The 15,977-nt window shown below is 39.3% G+C and overlaps 1 protein-coding gene across 2 annotated transcripts; it reads right to left on the reverse strand.

Moving 5' to 3' along the window:
- Positions 1-1,666: 1,666 nt before the first annotated feature.
- On the reverse strand, positions 1,667-14,892 carry CCDC179 (coiled-coil domain containing 179). 2 transcript variants are annotated; one of them, XM_081536575.1, is made up of 5 exons: positions 14,793-14,892; positions 14,150-14,194; positions 10,832-10,936; positions 5,298-5,339; positions 1,667-1,863 (listed from the first exon to the last, which is right to left on the reverse strand). In XM_081536575.1, exons 1-5 carry the CDS (start codon positions 14,835-14,837, stop codon positions 1,855-1,857), a joined length of 246 nt encoding a protein of 81 aa, XP_081392701.1. In that variant the 5' UTR covers positions 14,838-14,892; the 3' UTR covers positions 1,667-1,854. The 2 variants fall into 2 exon arrangements, with proteins under 2 accessions (XP_081392701.1, XP_081392700.1); XM_081536574.1 differs by having other exon boundaries at positions 5,298-5,400.
- Between the last annotated feature and the right edge of the window lie 1,085 nt (positions 14,893-15,977).

Genomic DNA, 15,977 nt, shown 5'->3' on the forward strand with positions numbered 1-15,977 from the left:
GTGGTCTTCTTGTCAGGCCGGGACCTGGTGGATCAGAGTCAACGAAAATAAAGAGACAGAAAGAAGGACGCGGGGACCCAGGTCTCTAGTGCAGCAAGGGTGTTTTATTAGCAGAAATGCAGGCTTATATATCTTTGGTAATGATTACACAGGATGAAGTGCCGTTAATTGCAACAAAATGGATAGTCTAATACATATAAGGTCGCTGATGCTGAAAGAAATCACGGAAGGGAGTAACTGAAGGGAATCCAAGTAGATACCCTTTCTCATGATCTCAGTCCTGAGAACTGCGTTCAGCTCTACTTGTTTCAGAATAGGAACTGATAAGGAACAGAGAATCCTTGAGAAATGTCACACAAAGGAAGAAAAGTGCAACATAGTGGATTCCTTAAAGTTAAACGTCCCCTGACAATGATCCTCTTCCCTGCATAAAGGAATGCTCTGGAGTGCTCCTCAGGCAGTAAATGGAGTTCATTTGGTTCTCTTCTCTTATGGATCACAACCCTTTTTTGACTTTTGTCTATTTTCTGAAACCATTGTTTTTAGAATTTTGTCTTATTTTTTAGTTGTTTACTATGGAAACATAATTCTGGTACTTCCATTATGCCCAGAAGCAGAATTTCCTGTATTTCACTTTAAATTTTATTTAAGAAGCCACAAATCAGTCATCGAATATAATATTCTTGTTCATTCCATACTTGGTTATTCTTTAATCAGAAAATGATAGTGATAATTCCTTTTCCATGTTATAAATTATTTATATAAGTAAGCAAGCATTTCACAGACAGATATGGTTACATTTATTTCTTGCATAAAAGTAAAATTCAGTATTCAAATTTTACTAGTACCTTAAATGAAAATTTTAATTACAATATAGCTCATTTGCAATATCAGCATATGATACAGACATTAGTTGTATTGAAACTCTTTCCTAGGTACAAACTATGAAGTATAAAATAAATAAGCTACAGGGTTATCATGTACAGTGCATGGAAAACAGCCAATATTTTATAGTACCTTTAAATGGAGTATAATCTTCAAAAATATTGAAATACTACGTTGTGCACCTGAAACTAATATTGTTAGTCAGCTACACTTCAGTACGTCATACTTCAATAAAAAACAAGCCAAAACTAAACTCTCTACTAGGATTGTTTAAAGATTTTAAACATCTTGTTTAAACACAAGTCATTATAAATATACAGCAGAGGAAATTTATTTTCCCCTATTCAGTTCAGTTCAGTTCAGTCGCTCAGTCATGTCCGACTCTTTGCGACCCCATGAATTGCAGCACGCCAGGCCTCTCTGTCCATCACCAACTCCCGGAGTTTACCCAAACCCATGTCCATCGAGTCGGTAATGCCATCCAACCATCTCATCCTCTGTCGTCCCCTTCTCCTCCCGCCCCCAATCCTACCCAGCATTAGGGTCTTTTCCAATGAGTCAACACTTCGCATGAGGTGGCCAAAGTATTGGAGTTTCAGCTTCAACATCAGACCTTCCAATGAACACCCAGGATCGATCTCTTTTAGGAAAAGTATAATTCTTAATCTCTAAAAAAGTTTGAAGTCCAGTTGCAAAAATGTAAGCATGAATACATCATTTACAAAGGCATATGCATATTATTATTTGTTGAAAAGAAGCAATCTCAAATTACCAGAGAAAGTGCTAGTAAGATATCGTATTTAATAAAGTTCTAGACCCTGTAGCTTAGGTGTTAAATGGTTGCACTGTGTTTATTTTGCTGAACTGGAAGAGCACTGTCTTTATTTTTCGAATGTCATCAAATTCCAAAATGCCACTTGATGTTAGAATCTGTGGTCTGGCATGATTTCTTCCACACAGACTTCAACTTTATGTCCACTAGAAGAGATTAAAATACACAAAGAAAAATAAATTCAATCAAAACGTACAAAGCACAGATTTATGCAAACTATAAATTCTCTGGGAAAAGTCTGAGAAGTCTTTCTTACAGAAAAATAATTGTATAAAGAATTAAAAATAATATTCTAAATTAAAAGTCAGATAGAAGCCAGATATGAGTTATGATAATAGCAAACTATTATCAAATAAATCATGCTATGTGTGCTAACCTAGGTCGTGTCAGTCATGCCCGACTCTTTACGACCCCATGGACTGTAGCCCACTAGGTTTCTCTGTCCATGGGATTCTCCAGGCAAAAACACTGGCGTGGGTTGCCATGCCCTCCTCCAGAGGATCTTCCTGACCCAGGTATCTAATCTGCATCTCTTACATCTCCTGCATTGGCAGGTAGGTTCTTTATCATTAGTGACACCTGGGAAGCCCCAAATAAATCATATCTGGGGATAAATATGATATAAACATTTTTTTCTATGAGTCAAGCAACAAATGCTATAAGTAGAAAAAAAACTGTAGAAACCAAAAATAACAGTTTAGAGAGAGGGTAGAGGAATTTCTGAATGTAACAGATGTGACAGAGATGTTAAACAAGGATTTTTCTTTTCAAGTTTTATGGTCTGTGATTGACTGAAAAAGTATATTAATTTACCTGTTGAGTGTTTTAAGTCTTGAAATGTCCCAAAATGAAGTGAATAAGAGTGACAAAGAAGTGAAAATGGAAAGCTTATGTATATCATTATCAGCAGAAATTTAATCTTAATGCTTTAGGATAATTTTAATATGTATGAATATGATAATTAACAATATAATTAGGAGAAAAGTTTTGTTATAGAGATAAACAGACAAAAAATTTTTTTCAAATGTTTCCCAATTGGGTGCTCTAATGTCATCATGCATCTTCTGTTCCACTGGGCACAATCCATGTTTAAGTAAAGCACTTATATGTATGGACTTAGGCCTTTATTTTCATCTCAAATCATTTAAGCTGTACAAATACTGTTGATACACTTTTTTCTGAGGCCAAAGATTAATTTAAGTAGAAAGAAAAAGAGAAAATGGTATTAGTAGGGGTGCTGCTTATAACACAACAATTTGCAAAAAATAAAGGAGAAGAAAAAGTGAAAGAAGATATGCTAAGTTGGTAAAGAATCCACCTGCAACGCAGGAGACCCCAGTTCGATTCCTGGGTCGGGAAGATCTGCTGGAGAAGGGATAGGCTACCCACTCCAGTATTCTTGGGCCTCCCTTGTGGCTCAGCTGGTAAAGAATCCACCTGCAATGCAGGAGACCTGGGTTTGATCCCTGGGTTGGGAAGATCCCTTGGAGGAGGGAAAGGCTACCCACTCCAGTATTCTGGCCTGGAGAATTCCATGGTCAGTCTTGGGGTTGCAAAGAGTTGGACACAACTGAGTGACTTTCACTTTTCAAAACAGTATTATTCTGTGCAGTCTGGTTTTGGTGCTAGTTTTACATTCATTACAAGCCATTACATTCATTGCAATTTTGCAACAAGATCAGTAGAGAAATTGAGAATAAGCATTTATGTGCATTTATAAAAATTTGACACTGCCACAGCATTTTGATTGTATGTTACAAAGTGATCAGTCCACAGTGGTCTGGAAATTAAACCAAACAAAATTTTAGTGTATACTTTGGAACATTGAGCCCCCTCATGTTCTTTTTGTGGAAAAAAGAAACTTTCATAATGGCCTACTGCCGCCAAAAGAAAATAACTGGATGTTCTGAACATAATTTCAGAAATTTTGTATTAAGGACAATGAATACTAAGTGCCAGATTGAACTCAGGCTTTTCATGGATCATGCATTTTATATTTTATATTTGTATTTCTGAGAGATATCAGTTGTTTCTGGAAGCTCAAATGGCTGGTAGGATAATTGATAAAGAACATTCTGCAGACATTTCTATAAGACACATCTGGCAGCTCAAGAAAGAAAAAGGAGTTTTTTTTTTTAACAGAAAGCCATAATGGTTTGGAATTGAGGACAAGTCACAAAAAGAGGAAACCAATGGCATGAGACATCTGCACTGGAAAAGGGATGGAAAAGTTAACCAAACTAATTGTGTGAAAATGAATCAAGAGTTAAAGGGCTCATAAGTCATATCCTGTAGCAAGGTGGTCTCAGGAATCATCTCTGCCTTCTCCCCCACATCCCACATCATTAAACTTTGCTATGGAATGACTGTGCAGATGTGAAGAGATGACTCCTTGGAAAAGACCCTGATGCTAGGAAAGACTGATGGCAATGGAGAAGAGGGAGGCAGAGGATGAGATGGTTAGACAGCCATCCCTGACTCAATGGACATGAATCTGAGCAAACTCCCGAGATAGTGAAGGACAGGGAAGCCTGGCATACTGCAGTCCATGGGGTCTCAAAGAGACATAACTGAGTGACTGAGTAACAACAAAGGTATGTTGTGCAAGCATATTTTAATGTATATCAGAGAGATCATGACCATGGGGGTGGGATTACAAACACAGGTGTATCAGCAAGAGAGGAGCTATGTAGATATTTAAGAGAGTGGGATAACTTGATAAAGTTGCATATCCTGGGATCCTCTGTGGCAATACATAAACTCCCATGACTATGCAAATACAAAGGAAAGCAAAGCTAAGGGGCTGAATTTATATTCATAATATGTATTTACTCGAGAAACTGGGAAGAGGATGAATTACAGGACGATCAGCCTGAAAAGGAAAGGAAGGTATTTTCTTTCACACTAATTGTGCTCAGTTGGTCTGACTCTGCGACCCTGTGGACCGTAGCCAAGCCAAGCTCCTCTGTATATGGATTTCCCAGGCAAGAATCCTGGAGTGGGTTGGCATTTCCCTCTCCAGGGGATCTTCCTGACTCAGGGATGGAACCTGCATCTCCTTCATTGGCAGGCAGATTGTTTACCACTGAGCCACCTGATAAGTCCTTTTTCCCACTAATAGAACCTCAATTCTCTAGAGCAGCAACGAAGCAACTTCATTTTTTTTTTTTTTTTTTACCACTTTAGACTTTCTTGCAGCTGAGGGTGGCCAGTTTTGATCAAAGAAAAATAAGTGGGAGTTTCCAGTCTGACAGGTACAGAGCTTGGAAATTGTCACTCACATTCTCACAACCAGAAAAATGCTGAACACACTGAAAATCAACAACTTTTCTTAGGTCCATCAGAGAACTGAGGTCCCAGGGTGAACTGCTTTGCTGACAAATGAAAAGACAGACAATGCTGCTGGAACCATACTCGGAGGAACACTTAAACTTTAAGGGACAAGTTTCTGTGGCTCAGTATGGATTAGCTTGAAAGTTAAAAAACTCAGGTTGGTGGGGAGTTTTAGGGAGGCCCTCTTAGGGAAGCCTTCATATTTCATTGAGTGAAGATCAGAACTTTAGTAGGGTATTTTCCATACCTTATGTAGAAGGGTCTGGATTTGGGCATTTCCCCAGGTCAACTAGAGTTTGATAAAAGGTAAATTGGTTAGATCCTGATAAACCAGTTCCCCTGAGTATGCCCTGTTAGGAGAACAAAGAACCTTAAGTATTTCAAAATGGTAGTTTCCCCCTCCCACTATGGAAGCAGAGATTTTTCCCTGATCTTCTATTATGTGATCATATCACTATATGCAGAATGAGCATTTGACAAAATCCAACACCCTTTTATGATTAAAAAAAAAAACTCAGCAAAGTAGGAACAGAGAGGGATTGTCTCAAACTTAAGAAAGAATATCTATAAAACATCTACAGCTAACCTCATATTTAATAATGAGTAACTAGATGCTTTCCAGCTAAGATCAGGAACTCTGATGAAAAAAAATTATCAAAGATGACCTAAATAAATCTGCTAAACAATGCTCATTTATAAAAGATTCAATATTATTAAGATGTCAGTTCTTTCCAAAGTGATCTACAGATCTAGCACAATACAATCAAAATTACAGCAAGTTACTTTGTGGATTTTGATAAACTGATTCTAAGTGTTATATGAATAAACAAAAAGACCAAGGATTATTGACACAACACTGAAGGAGAAGAAGAAAGTTAGAAGGCTGACACTTATCTTACTGATATTACTAATCTAACTCCAGGATTTACTATAAAGCTACAGTAATCAAGACAGTGTGGAATTAGCAAAAGAACAGGTAAATACTCTATTTAATGGAACAGAATAGATAGTCCAGGAATAGACCCACACGGATACAAATAGTCAACAGAACTTTGACAAAGGAGCAAAGGTAATACAATATAGATAGGATAGCTTGATCAGGAAATGGTGCTGTAAAAATCAGAACAACAGCCACATGCAAAAAAAAAAAAAGTCTAGACACTTGGCTTATACCTTTCATTGAAAGGAACTCAAAATGTATCATAGACTTAATGTAAAGTATAAAATTATAGAAATTATAGAAAATAACACAGGAGAAACTCTATAAGACCTTGGATTTCACAATGAGTTTTTAGATACACTAAAAGCATGATCCATGAAAGAAATAATTGATAAGTTAAGCTTCATTAAAATTAAAAACTTTGGCTCTGGGAAAATACTATTAAAAAAAAAAATGAAAAGGTGAAAACACAAAGGACAGATTGGGAGAAACTATTTGCAAAATACATACGAAAAGTTGGCATCTAAAAAACACAAATGGCTCAAAACTCAACTATAAAAAATAAACAATTAAAAAGTGGGCTAAAGTCTGAATAGACACCTTATCAAAGAAGTTATACAGTTGGCAGATAAACATATAAAATGATTTTCAATGTGCTTAGTTGCTGAGTCATGTCTGACTCTTTTCGACCCTATGGACTGTAGCCCACCAGGCTCCTCTGTCCATGGGGATTCTCCAGGCAAGGATACTGGAGTGGTTTGCCATGCCCTCCTCCAAGGGATCTTCCCAACTCAGGGTTGAATCCAGGTCTCCCACATTGCAGGTGGATTCTGAGCCACCAAGGAATTGCAAGTTAAAATAATGAAATATCACTACACAACTATATACATGGCTAAAATCCGCAAACACTGATAACATCAAATGTTGGCAATGGTAAGGAGCAACAGAGAACTATCATTCATTGCTAGTGGGAGTGCAAAATAATACAGCTACTTTGGAAGACAGTTTTGCCATTTTTTTTTTCCTCAAAGCTAAACACAGTTTTACCATATGATTCAGCAGTTGTGCTTCTAGGTATTTCCCTAGATGAAAACTTATGTGTAAAAAAAAAATTTGCCCATGAATGTTTAGAGCAACTTTATTGATGATTGCTAAAACTGCAAATGACCACTTTATTTTTCAATAGGTGAATGGATCCATGCAATGGGTAAAAAGAAATGACTTATCAAGTCATGAAAAGATATGGAGGAAACTTAAGTGCCTATTACTAAGTAAAAGACACCAGTATGAAAGATTACATACTCTATGATTCCAACCATATGACATTCTGGAAAAAGGCGAAACTATAGAGATAGTAAAAAGATCAGTGATTGCCAGGGGCTTGAGACGGGTAAGGGAAGAGGGAAAGGATGAATGTATAGTGCACAGGAGATTTTTAGGGCAGTGAAAATCTCCTGTGTGATAGTGTAATAGTGAATAAAAGATGTGTGTGTGTGTGTGTGTGTGTGTGTGTGTGTGTGTGTGTATGTTTGTATGTGTGGGGTGTCTACCAGATTTTTTGAAATATAGTTGACATGCAATAAACCACACCTATTTATTTGAAGTGTATACTTTAAAACGTTTTGACATGCATACACCCACAAAACCAGCACCTCAACCAAGATAATACACACACACACACACACACACACACACACACACACACACATATACAGAGGTTACTCTCCAGATCAACAAGAGCTGATTCAACAGGTGTATACTTTTCCCCTTTGTCCTGTATCCTCTTCTTTTGGAATGTGGATGCAATCTTTACCTATTGTAGAAGCTTTTTTTGAGACCATGAGAGTAAAAGTCGTGTGAAAATGTGAACGATCAAAAAGACAGAAGGAGCCTGAAACTTCTTTTATGGTTTTAAAAATCACCGTATCAATCCTAGACTGCTTAGATCAGGGGTTCTCCTTTGGAGGAAAAAGCACTATTTGTTTGAACCGTGGCAGTTGAGTTTCTTTTAGAAGGAGCTGAAGTTTCTACTTAACAATACTATTCATTAGTGAGGTTTATTTTCTTTAAAAAAGAAAACCAACAGAAAAAAAAATCTTAATGATCAGAAATACAACCTACCTCAAATATTTCTACAATGAAATCTGATTCCAGAGATTGCCTAAATAAGGTCAGGGCTCACTACTAAGGCAAAAAAGGAATGCATGAGGAAATTTGGGGGTTTTTACCCTAAAAAACCTGCGTAAGATGGGAGGTAATAGCTTTCTTCAAATATCTAAAGGACTTTCCAGTGGAAGGAAAGTCATTGGATTTATGACTGGTTATTAGGCATACAGTTGGTACTACATGTAAAAAGCTCATGGAGGCAATATAACATGTTATATGGAAGAACTTTCATTTTTTAAAAGATTTTTTAAAATGTGGACCATTTTAAAAGTCTTTCTTGAACTTGTTACAATACTGCTTCTACTGTTTATGTTCTGGCTTTTTGGCCATGAGGCGAGTGGGATCTCAGCTCCCTGACCAGGGATCAAACCTGCAGCCCCTGTGTTGGAAGGCTATGTCTTAACCACTGGACCATCAGGTAAGTCCCTGGAAGAACTTGCAAATGTATGTCAAAGGAATGCAAAAAGATAGAATAAGCTGTGATTGGTGTAGAGTTTTCTGATGTTGCAAGTGCCCAAACCTAGGCTGAAAACCTATTTGGCAGGAGATTATGCGACTTACAGCAAGGAGAGATAAGAAAGCCTTCCTCAGTGATCAATGCAAAGAAATAGAGGAAAACAACAGAATGGGAAAGACTAGAGATCTCTTCAAGAAAATAAGAGATACCAAGAGAACATTTCATGCAAAGATGGGCTCGATAAAGGACAGACATGGTATGGACCTAACAGAAGCAGAAGATATTAAGAAGAGGTGGCAAGAATACACAGAAAAACTGTACAAAAAAGATCTTCACGACGCAGATAATCACGATGGTGTGATCACTCACCTAGAGCCAGACATTCTGGAATGTGAAGTCAAGTGGGTCTTAGAAAGCATCACTACGAACAAAGCTAGTGGAGGTGATGGAATTCCAGTTGAGCTATTTCAAACCCTGAAAGATGACGCTGTAAAAGTGCTACACTTGATATGCCAGCAAATCTGGAAAACTCAGCAGTGGCCACAGGACTAGAAAAGGTCAGTTTTCATTCCAATCCCCAAGAAAGGCAATGCCAAAGAATGCTCAAACTACCGCACAATTGCACTCATCTCACACACTAATAAAGTAATGCTCAAAATTCTCCAAGCTAGACTTCAGCAATACATGAACTGTGAACTTCCAGATGTTCAAGCTGGTTTTAGAAAAGGCAGAGGAACCAGAGATCAAACTGCCAACATCCACTGGATCATTGAAAAAGCAAGCGAGTTCCAGAAAAACATCTATTTCTGCTTTATTGACTATGCCAAAGCCTTTGACTGTGTGGATCACAATAAACTGTGGAAAATTCTGAAAGAGATGGGAATACCAGACCATCTGACCTGTCTCTTGAGAAACCTGTATGCAGGTCAAGAAGCAACAGTTAGAACTGGACATGGAACAACAGACTGGTTCCAAATAGGAAAAGGAATACGTCAAGGCTGTATATTGTCACCCTGCTTATTTAACTTATATGCAGAGTACATCATGAGAAATGCTGGGCTGGAAGAAACACAAGCTGGAATCAAGATTGCTGGGAGAAATACCAATAACCTCAGATATGCAGATGACACCACCCTTATGGCAGAAAGTGAATAAGAACTAAAAAGCCTCTTGATGAAAGTGAAAGAGGAGAGTGAAAAAGTTGGCTTAAAGCTCAACGTTCAGAAAACTAAGATCATGGCATCTGGTCCCATCACTTCATGGCAGATAGATGGGGAAACAGTGGAAACAGTGGCTGACTTTATTTTGGGGGGCTCCAAAATCACTGCTGATGGTGATTGCAGCCATGAAATTAAAAGACGGTTACTCCTTGGAAGGAAGGTTATGGCCAACCTAGATAGCATATTTAAAAGCAGAGACATTACTTTGCCAACAAAGGTCTGTGTAGTCAGGGCTATGGTTTTTCCAGTGGTCATGTATGGATGTGAGAGTTGGACGGTGAAGAAAGCTGAGCACCGCAGAATTGATGCTTTTGAACTGTGGTGTTGGATAAGACTCTTGAGAGTCCCCTGGACTGCAAGAAGATCCAACCAGTCTCTCCTAAAGGAGATCAGTCCTGGGTGTTCATTGGAAGGACTGATGTTGAAGCTGAAACTCCAATACTTTGGCCACTTCATGCGAAGAGTTGACTCATTTGAAAAGACCCTGATGCTGGGCAGGAGGAGAAGGGGACGACAGAGGATGAGATGGTTGGATGGCATCACTGACTCGATGGACATGGGTTTGGGTAAACTCTGAGAGTTGGTGATGGACAGGGAGGCCTGGCGTGCTGCGATTCATGGGGTCGCAAAGAGTCGGACACGACTGAGCGACTGAACTAACTGTGTGACTTATTCTGCAAATAATATAATCGAGAAGATTTAAGTGGATAACTTTGTACAGTTAATACACGGAAAGTAATTCAGAACATCAAGGTTTCAAAGATCACACTGTTTCCATTAGATCACATTATCTTCAAGAGACAACTACAAAGAAGACTTAAATAATAGATGAGAATTTGATTAGAGGAGTTTTAAGGTAACTTCCCAGACTGTAGTTACTGATTTCTCAAAGGAAAGGGGAAAAACAGAATTTAGAGTGTTACATAAATGAAAAAAATGACGATGTGTTTTGCATTTAAGGATCTGTTAATTTAAGTTAATTTCAGTGGAGCACTTACTAGGAGTCCTGGTTCTGGAACAGGCGCAGGCCTTGCAAACCGTTTATTAAATTTCCTCTTCTGTTTCCATAGGTTTCTCATATGCTCAATACGTTTAGCTGTGGACTTTGGGAAAAAATTAAAAGGAAAGAAAACTTTTTACAGTATTAAGAACATAGCTTGCTGACATTTTTTGTTTGTATCCACAAAAAAGATAAACATAATCAGTGGATATGGCTTACACAGCTACATAGAAATAGGGGGAAAATTTTTGCAAATGTGTGGTTTATAGATGAAGAAAACACTTCAGAGCCTCAGTAGGGTTTTCAAATGAAACTCTTTATTTTGATTGTCACTTCACTAACTGGGCACTATTAGACAGAAGGAAAGATATACCCATTTGAATGCATAGTTCCAAAGAATAGCAAGGAGAGATAAGAAAGCCTTCCTCAGTAATCAATGCAAAGAAATAGAGGAAAATAATAGAATGGGAAAGACTAGAGATCTCTTCAAGAAAATTAGAGATACCAAGGGAATATTTCATGCAAAGATGGGCTCAATAAAGGACAGAAATCGTATGGACCTAACAGAAGCAGATGATATTAAGAAGAAGTGGCAAGAATATACAGAAGGACTATACAAAAAAAATCTTCATGACCCAGATAACCACAATGGTGTTCTCACTCACCTAGAGCCAGACATGCTAGAATGCGATGTCAAGGTGGGCCTTAGGAAACATGACTATGAATAAAGCTAATGGAGGTTATGGAATTCCAGTTGAGCTATTTCAAATCCTAAAAGATGATACTGTGAAAGATCTGTACTCAATATGCCAGTAAATTTGGAAAACTCAGCAGTCGTCACAGGACTGGAAAAGGTCAGTTTTCATTCCAATCCCCCCAAAAAGGCAATGCCAAAGAATGTTCAAACTACCACACAATTGCACTCATCTCACACATTAGCAAAGTAATGCTCAAAATTCTCCAAGCCAGGCTTCAACAGTACATGAACCGTGAACTTCCAGATGTTCAAGCTGGATTTAGAAAAGGCAGAGGAACCAGAGTTCAAATTGCCAACACGCATTGGATCATCGAAAAAGCAAGAGAATTCCAGAAAAACATCTTCTGCTTTATTGACTACACCAAAGCTTTTGACTGTGTGGATCACAACAAACTGTGGAAAATTCTGAACGAGATGGGGATACTAGACTATCTGACCTGTCTCTGAAGAAATTTGTATGCAGGTCAAGAAGAAACAGTTAAAACTGGACATGGAACAACAGATTGGTCCCAAATTAGGAAAGGAGTACGTCAAGGCTGCATATTGTCACCTTGCTTATTTAACTTAAATACAGAGTACATCATGAGAAACACTGGACTGGATGAAGCACAAGCTGGAATCAAGATTGCTGGGAGAAATATTCATAACCTCAGATATGAAGATGACACCACCCTTATGGCAGAAAGCGAAGAAGAACTAAAGAGCCTCTTGATGAAAGTGAAAGAGGAGAGTGAAAAAGTTGGCTTAAAGCTCAACATTCAGAAAACTAAGATCATGGCATCCGGTCCAATCACTTCATGGCAAATAGATGGGGAAACAATGGAAACAGTGAGATACTTTATTTTTGGGGGCTCCAAAATCACTGCAGATGGTGATTGCAGCCATGAAATTAAAAGACACTTGCTTCTTGCAAGGAAAGCTATGATCAACCTAGAGAGCATATTAAAAAGCAGAGACATTGCTTTGCCAACAAACTTCTGTCTAGTCAAAGCTATGGTTTTTCCAGTAGTCATGTATGGATGTGAGAGTTGGACTATAAAGAAAGCTGAGCACTGAAGAGTTGATTCTTTTGAAATGTGGTGTGGGGGAGACTCTTGAGTGTCCTTTGGACTGCAAGGAGATCAAACCAGTCAATCCTAAAGGAAATCAGTCCTGAATATTCATTGGAAGGACTGATGCTGAAGCTGAAACTCCAATCCTTTGGCCACCTGATGTGAAGAAGCAACTCACTAGAAAAGACCCTGATGCTGGAAAAGACTGAAGGCAGAGGAGAAGGGGCTGACAGAGGCTGAGATGGTTGGATGGCATCACTCACTTGATGGACATGAGTTTGAGTAAGCTCTAGGCATTGGGATGGACAGGGAAGCCTGGTGTGCTGCAGTCCATGGGGTTGCAAAGAGTCGGACACGACTGAGCGACTGAACTGAACTGAGACAGATCTAAGACTCGTGGATATATGTGTTTACTTTTATTTTAAAGGTAATGTTCATTTTAAAATCCCAAAGGGCTTTTCTTTATACAAGTAAGAATACAAAATACATGCACATTCTGTAGTTCTTTTAAATGATGAATGTCACACAGGGTTTTATGTCCCTGTTGCATGGCTGGCATCTATAAGTAGCAGAGGCCTAGGAGGTAAAACTAGAATGCTTGGAAGATAAGGTAACAGAGTAGCAGGGTGGAAAAGACAGGAATAATAGGAACTTTTCCACTGCCAATGTGAAAATTAGTACAATTGCTTTGAAAACAATGTGGCATTATTTTTCATAACAATGGTAGGGTCCAATCCTTTTATTCTTGCCCAAATAATCAAGGGCATAACCCTTGATTATGGGCAAAAAAAAAAGAAAAAAAAAGACATGTACTCTAAAGTTCGCAGTAGCACTGGTCATCACAGGAAAATTTGGAAACAACCCAATATCCATTAACGGGAGAATGGTTAATGAACTGTGATATGTGCCACAATGAAATATTAACAGCAGTGAAAACAAAGGAATTATAACTATATACCACACTATAGACAAATCTTAGAAAACAATGTTAAGAAGAAAGGATAAATCATACAATGAATTTTGTGTGATCCTATGCTTATGAAGTTCAAAACCAAGAATACAATATACTTTTAGGAGCATTGAAGGAAAAGATTAGATTGCTAAAAATAAAATTCAAGGTAGTGGTTACCTCTGGGAGAGATGCAGGGCTCAGGTTGAGCACAGAAACAGCCTCTAGATAAGTTCAGGGATAGCCATATGTTTTCTTAAATGGGAGGTGTATTTTATTACCCTGGTTTAAAATTTTATATGATATATGTATTTATATAAATATATATCCTTGTCCACATACAAAATGTTACATTAAAAAAAGGAGAAAAATAAACCATTTAGGTTATCCTAGTTAAGACTCATTCTCATACTAGTCACAAGATCCCAGAGTCTCAACAAAGATAACACAGAAGGGTCTAGCTAGTAAAATTTCTGTCCTATTAGGGATCAGCACACATAAAGGAACGTGATAAAGTCACACTTTTGAAATAACCAGGATTATTTATTTAAACATTACCTGCCTTTCAGTGACTTCTGCAGGATGCTGCCATCTCGAGCTTTCCTACGTAACATGTAAGATTAAAACATTTTTTTAAAAGGCATGAACAAGCGAAAAATTCTGTTATTATAATAGGAAGCCTGTGCTACTATTTTCTGTTTATGTAATAGATGCCTACTATCTCAACTGCAAGAGGCAGGATCGGAAGAAGAATAGCAAAGTGAACGGTGGAAGATGAGATTGTATTATGAGAAAAAGAAAAAAAAAAAATCTATGAACCACACTACCGGGATTACTGAGATTTATTCTGGAAGGAGAGGGTGTATAAGAAAAACCAAACAAGCATGTTTCAGTTGGTACTGAACATTGCCACGCTGGGTCAGTAAGTCATTCAACCAACAGAAGACAGCACGTGCTTGGCCCCGGCAGGCAGGAGAAGGGGCTTTTCCACCTCCCTGTAGGTCCTGCAGCCCAGGATCCAGTCGGCCTCCTCCCACTACCCACCCCTCCCAGCCCCCCCCGCAGTATTTCCCAGCCCGAAAGCACCAGTCGTCTTGCAAGGGCAAGCAGCGCGAGGGGCCAAGGCAGCCTCCGCGGAGGCGGAGGGCAGGCACAGAGCCCAGGGCTGCAGAGGCGGCGCCGAGGGCCTGGGAGAACTCACGGGGTTGACTTGGACAGTGTCGTCCTCCCTACAGCACAGGCACATGCTGCAGAGTCTTGCAGCGCCGCAGCGCCCACCGTCGGCCCCCCTCCCCGTCCTCAGAGGGGGGGCCCCTATGGCCCCCGCGAGCCCCGCCCTGTTCCATCACAATTCTCTTTATCCTGCCCGCGGGGGGCCGCCCTTTCCCTTAGCGGTCTTCCAATCGCAGTGCAAGGAAGCTGGAGTCTGTAGCCCACCCAAGATGGGCTATCCTTCTGGTTCCTTTGTTCTGACATCCACGTAACACCCACCGATTTTCCATCTTTTCCAGACCTCATCGCTCTATTCTTGCCTCCAGGGAGTTCCCCTCCCTTTTTGATTCATCTAGGTTACATTCCATGGTCCCTCGCTTCAGCCTCAGCGTTTCTCAGTTCCATCACTTCATGATTCTTCTGTCACAGCTTCCCGTTGGATCCATCCAAGTACTTGTCTTCTCCTGGTCTGTAGCCAGGCTGAAGGCAGAAGTCTTAAAGATAGCTGCAGTGCACATTCAAGATCTCTGACTTAAACTGGGTCCTCACGGCTGCTTACCACTTCTTTTATGTTGCACCACTTCTTTTGGGGACTCTGCAGCGTTTCCTTCAAACTGTTTGTCCTCTATTAAAATCTCAGAACCCACCATCTCCAGGTCACTTTTAGAAGAAGCAGAACAAGTCTTGCTTCGCACCCTGATAATGGCTAACACTTCTGTAGAGGTTATACTCAGTGCTGTTAGTTGAACTTATGCCTATATAATTCATTAACTCTTTATAGCAACCCAGCAGGGGGATCTATGCTGATCATCCTCTTGGAAACAAGGCACTAGTATGTTGAATAACTTGCTCACATAATTAGCCGCTTCAGTCGTGTCCAACTCTGTGTGACCCTAGGGACTATAGCCTGCCAGGCTCCTCTGTCCAAGGGATTCTCCAGGCAAGAATACTGGAGTGGGTTGCCATGCCCTCCTCAATATATAACTTGAACTTGGCCAACATTAAATAATTGGAGAGGGAGCTGGAATTTATATCCACGATCAGCCTCCAGAGCCTGTGCTCTAAATACTGTGCTAGGCCATCAACTACTATTAAAAGATTAAACTGCACAATAAAATCAATTCTGGGCACACAGAGATGACATAGAAACTGGAGATGACTGCTAATGGTCAAC

This window comes from Giraffa tippelskirchi, chromosome 10 (genome assembly GCF_054371585.1).
Source record: "Giraffa tippelskirchi isolate mGirTip1 chromosome 10, T2T-mGirTip1v1.2.pri, whole genome shotgun sequence".
Classification (NCBI taxonomy): domain Eukaryota; kingdom Metazoa; phylum Chordata; class Mammalia; order Artiodactyla; family Giraffidae; genus Giraffa; species Giraffa tippelskirchi.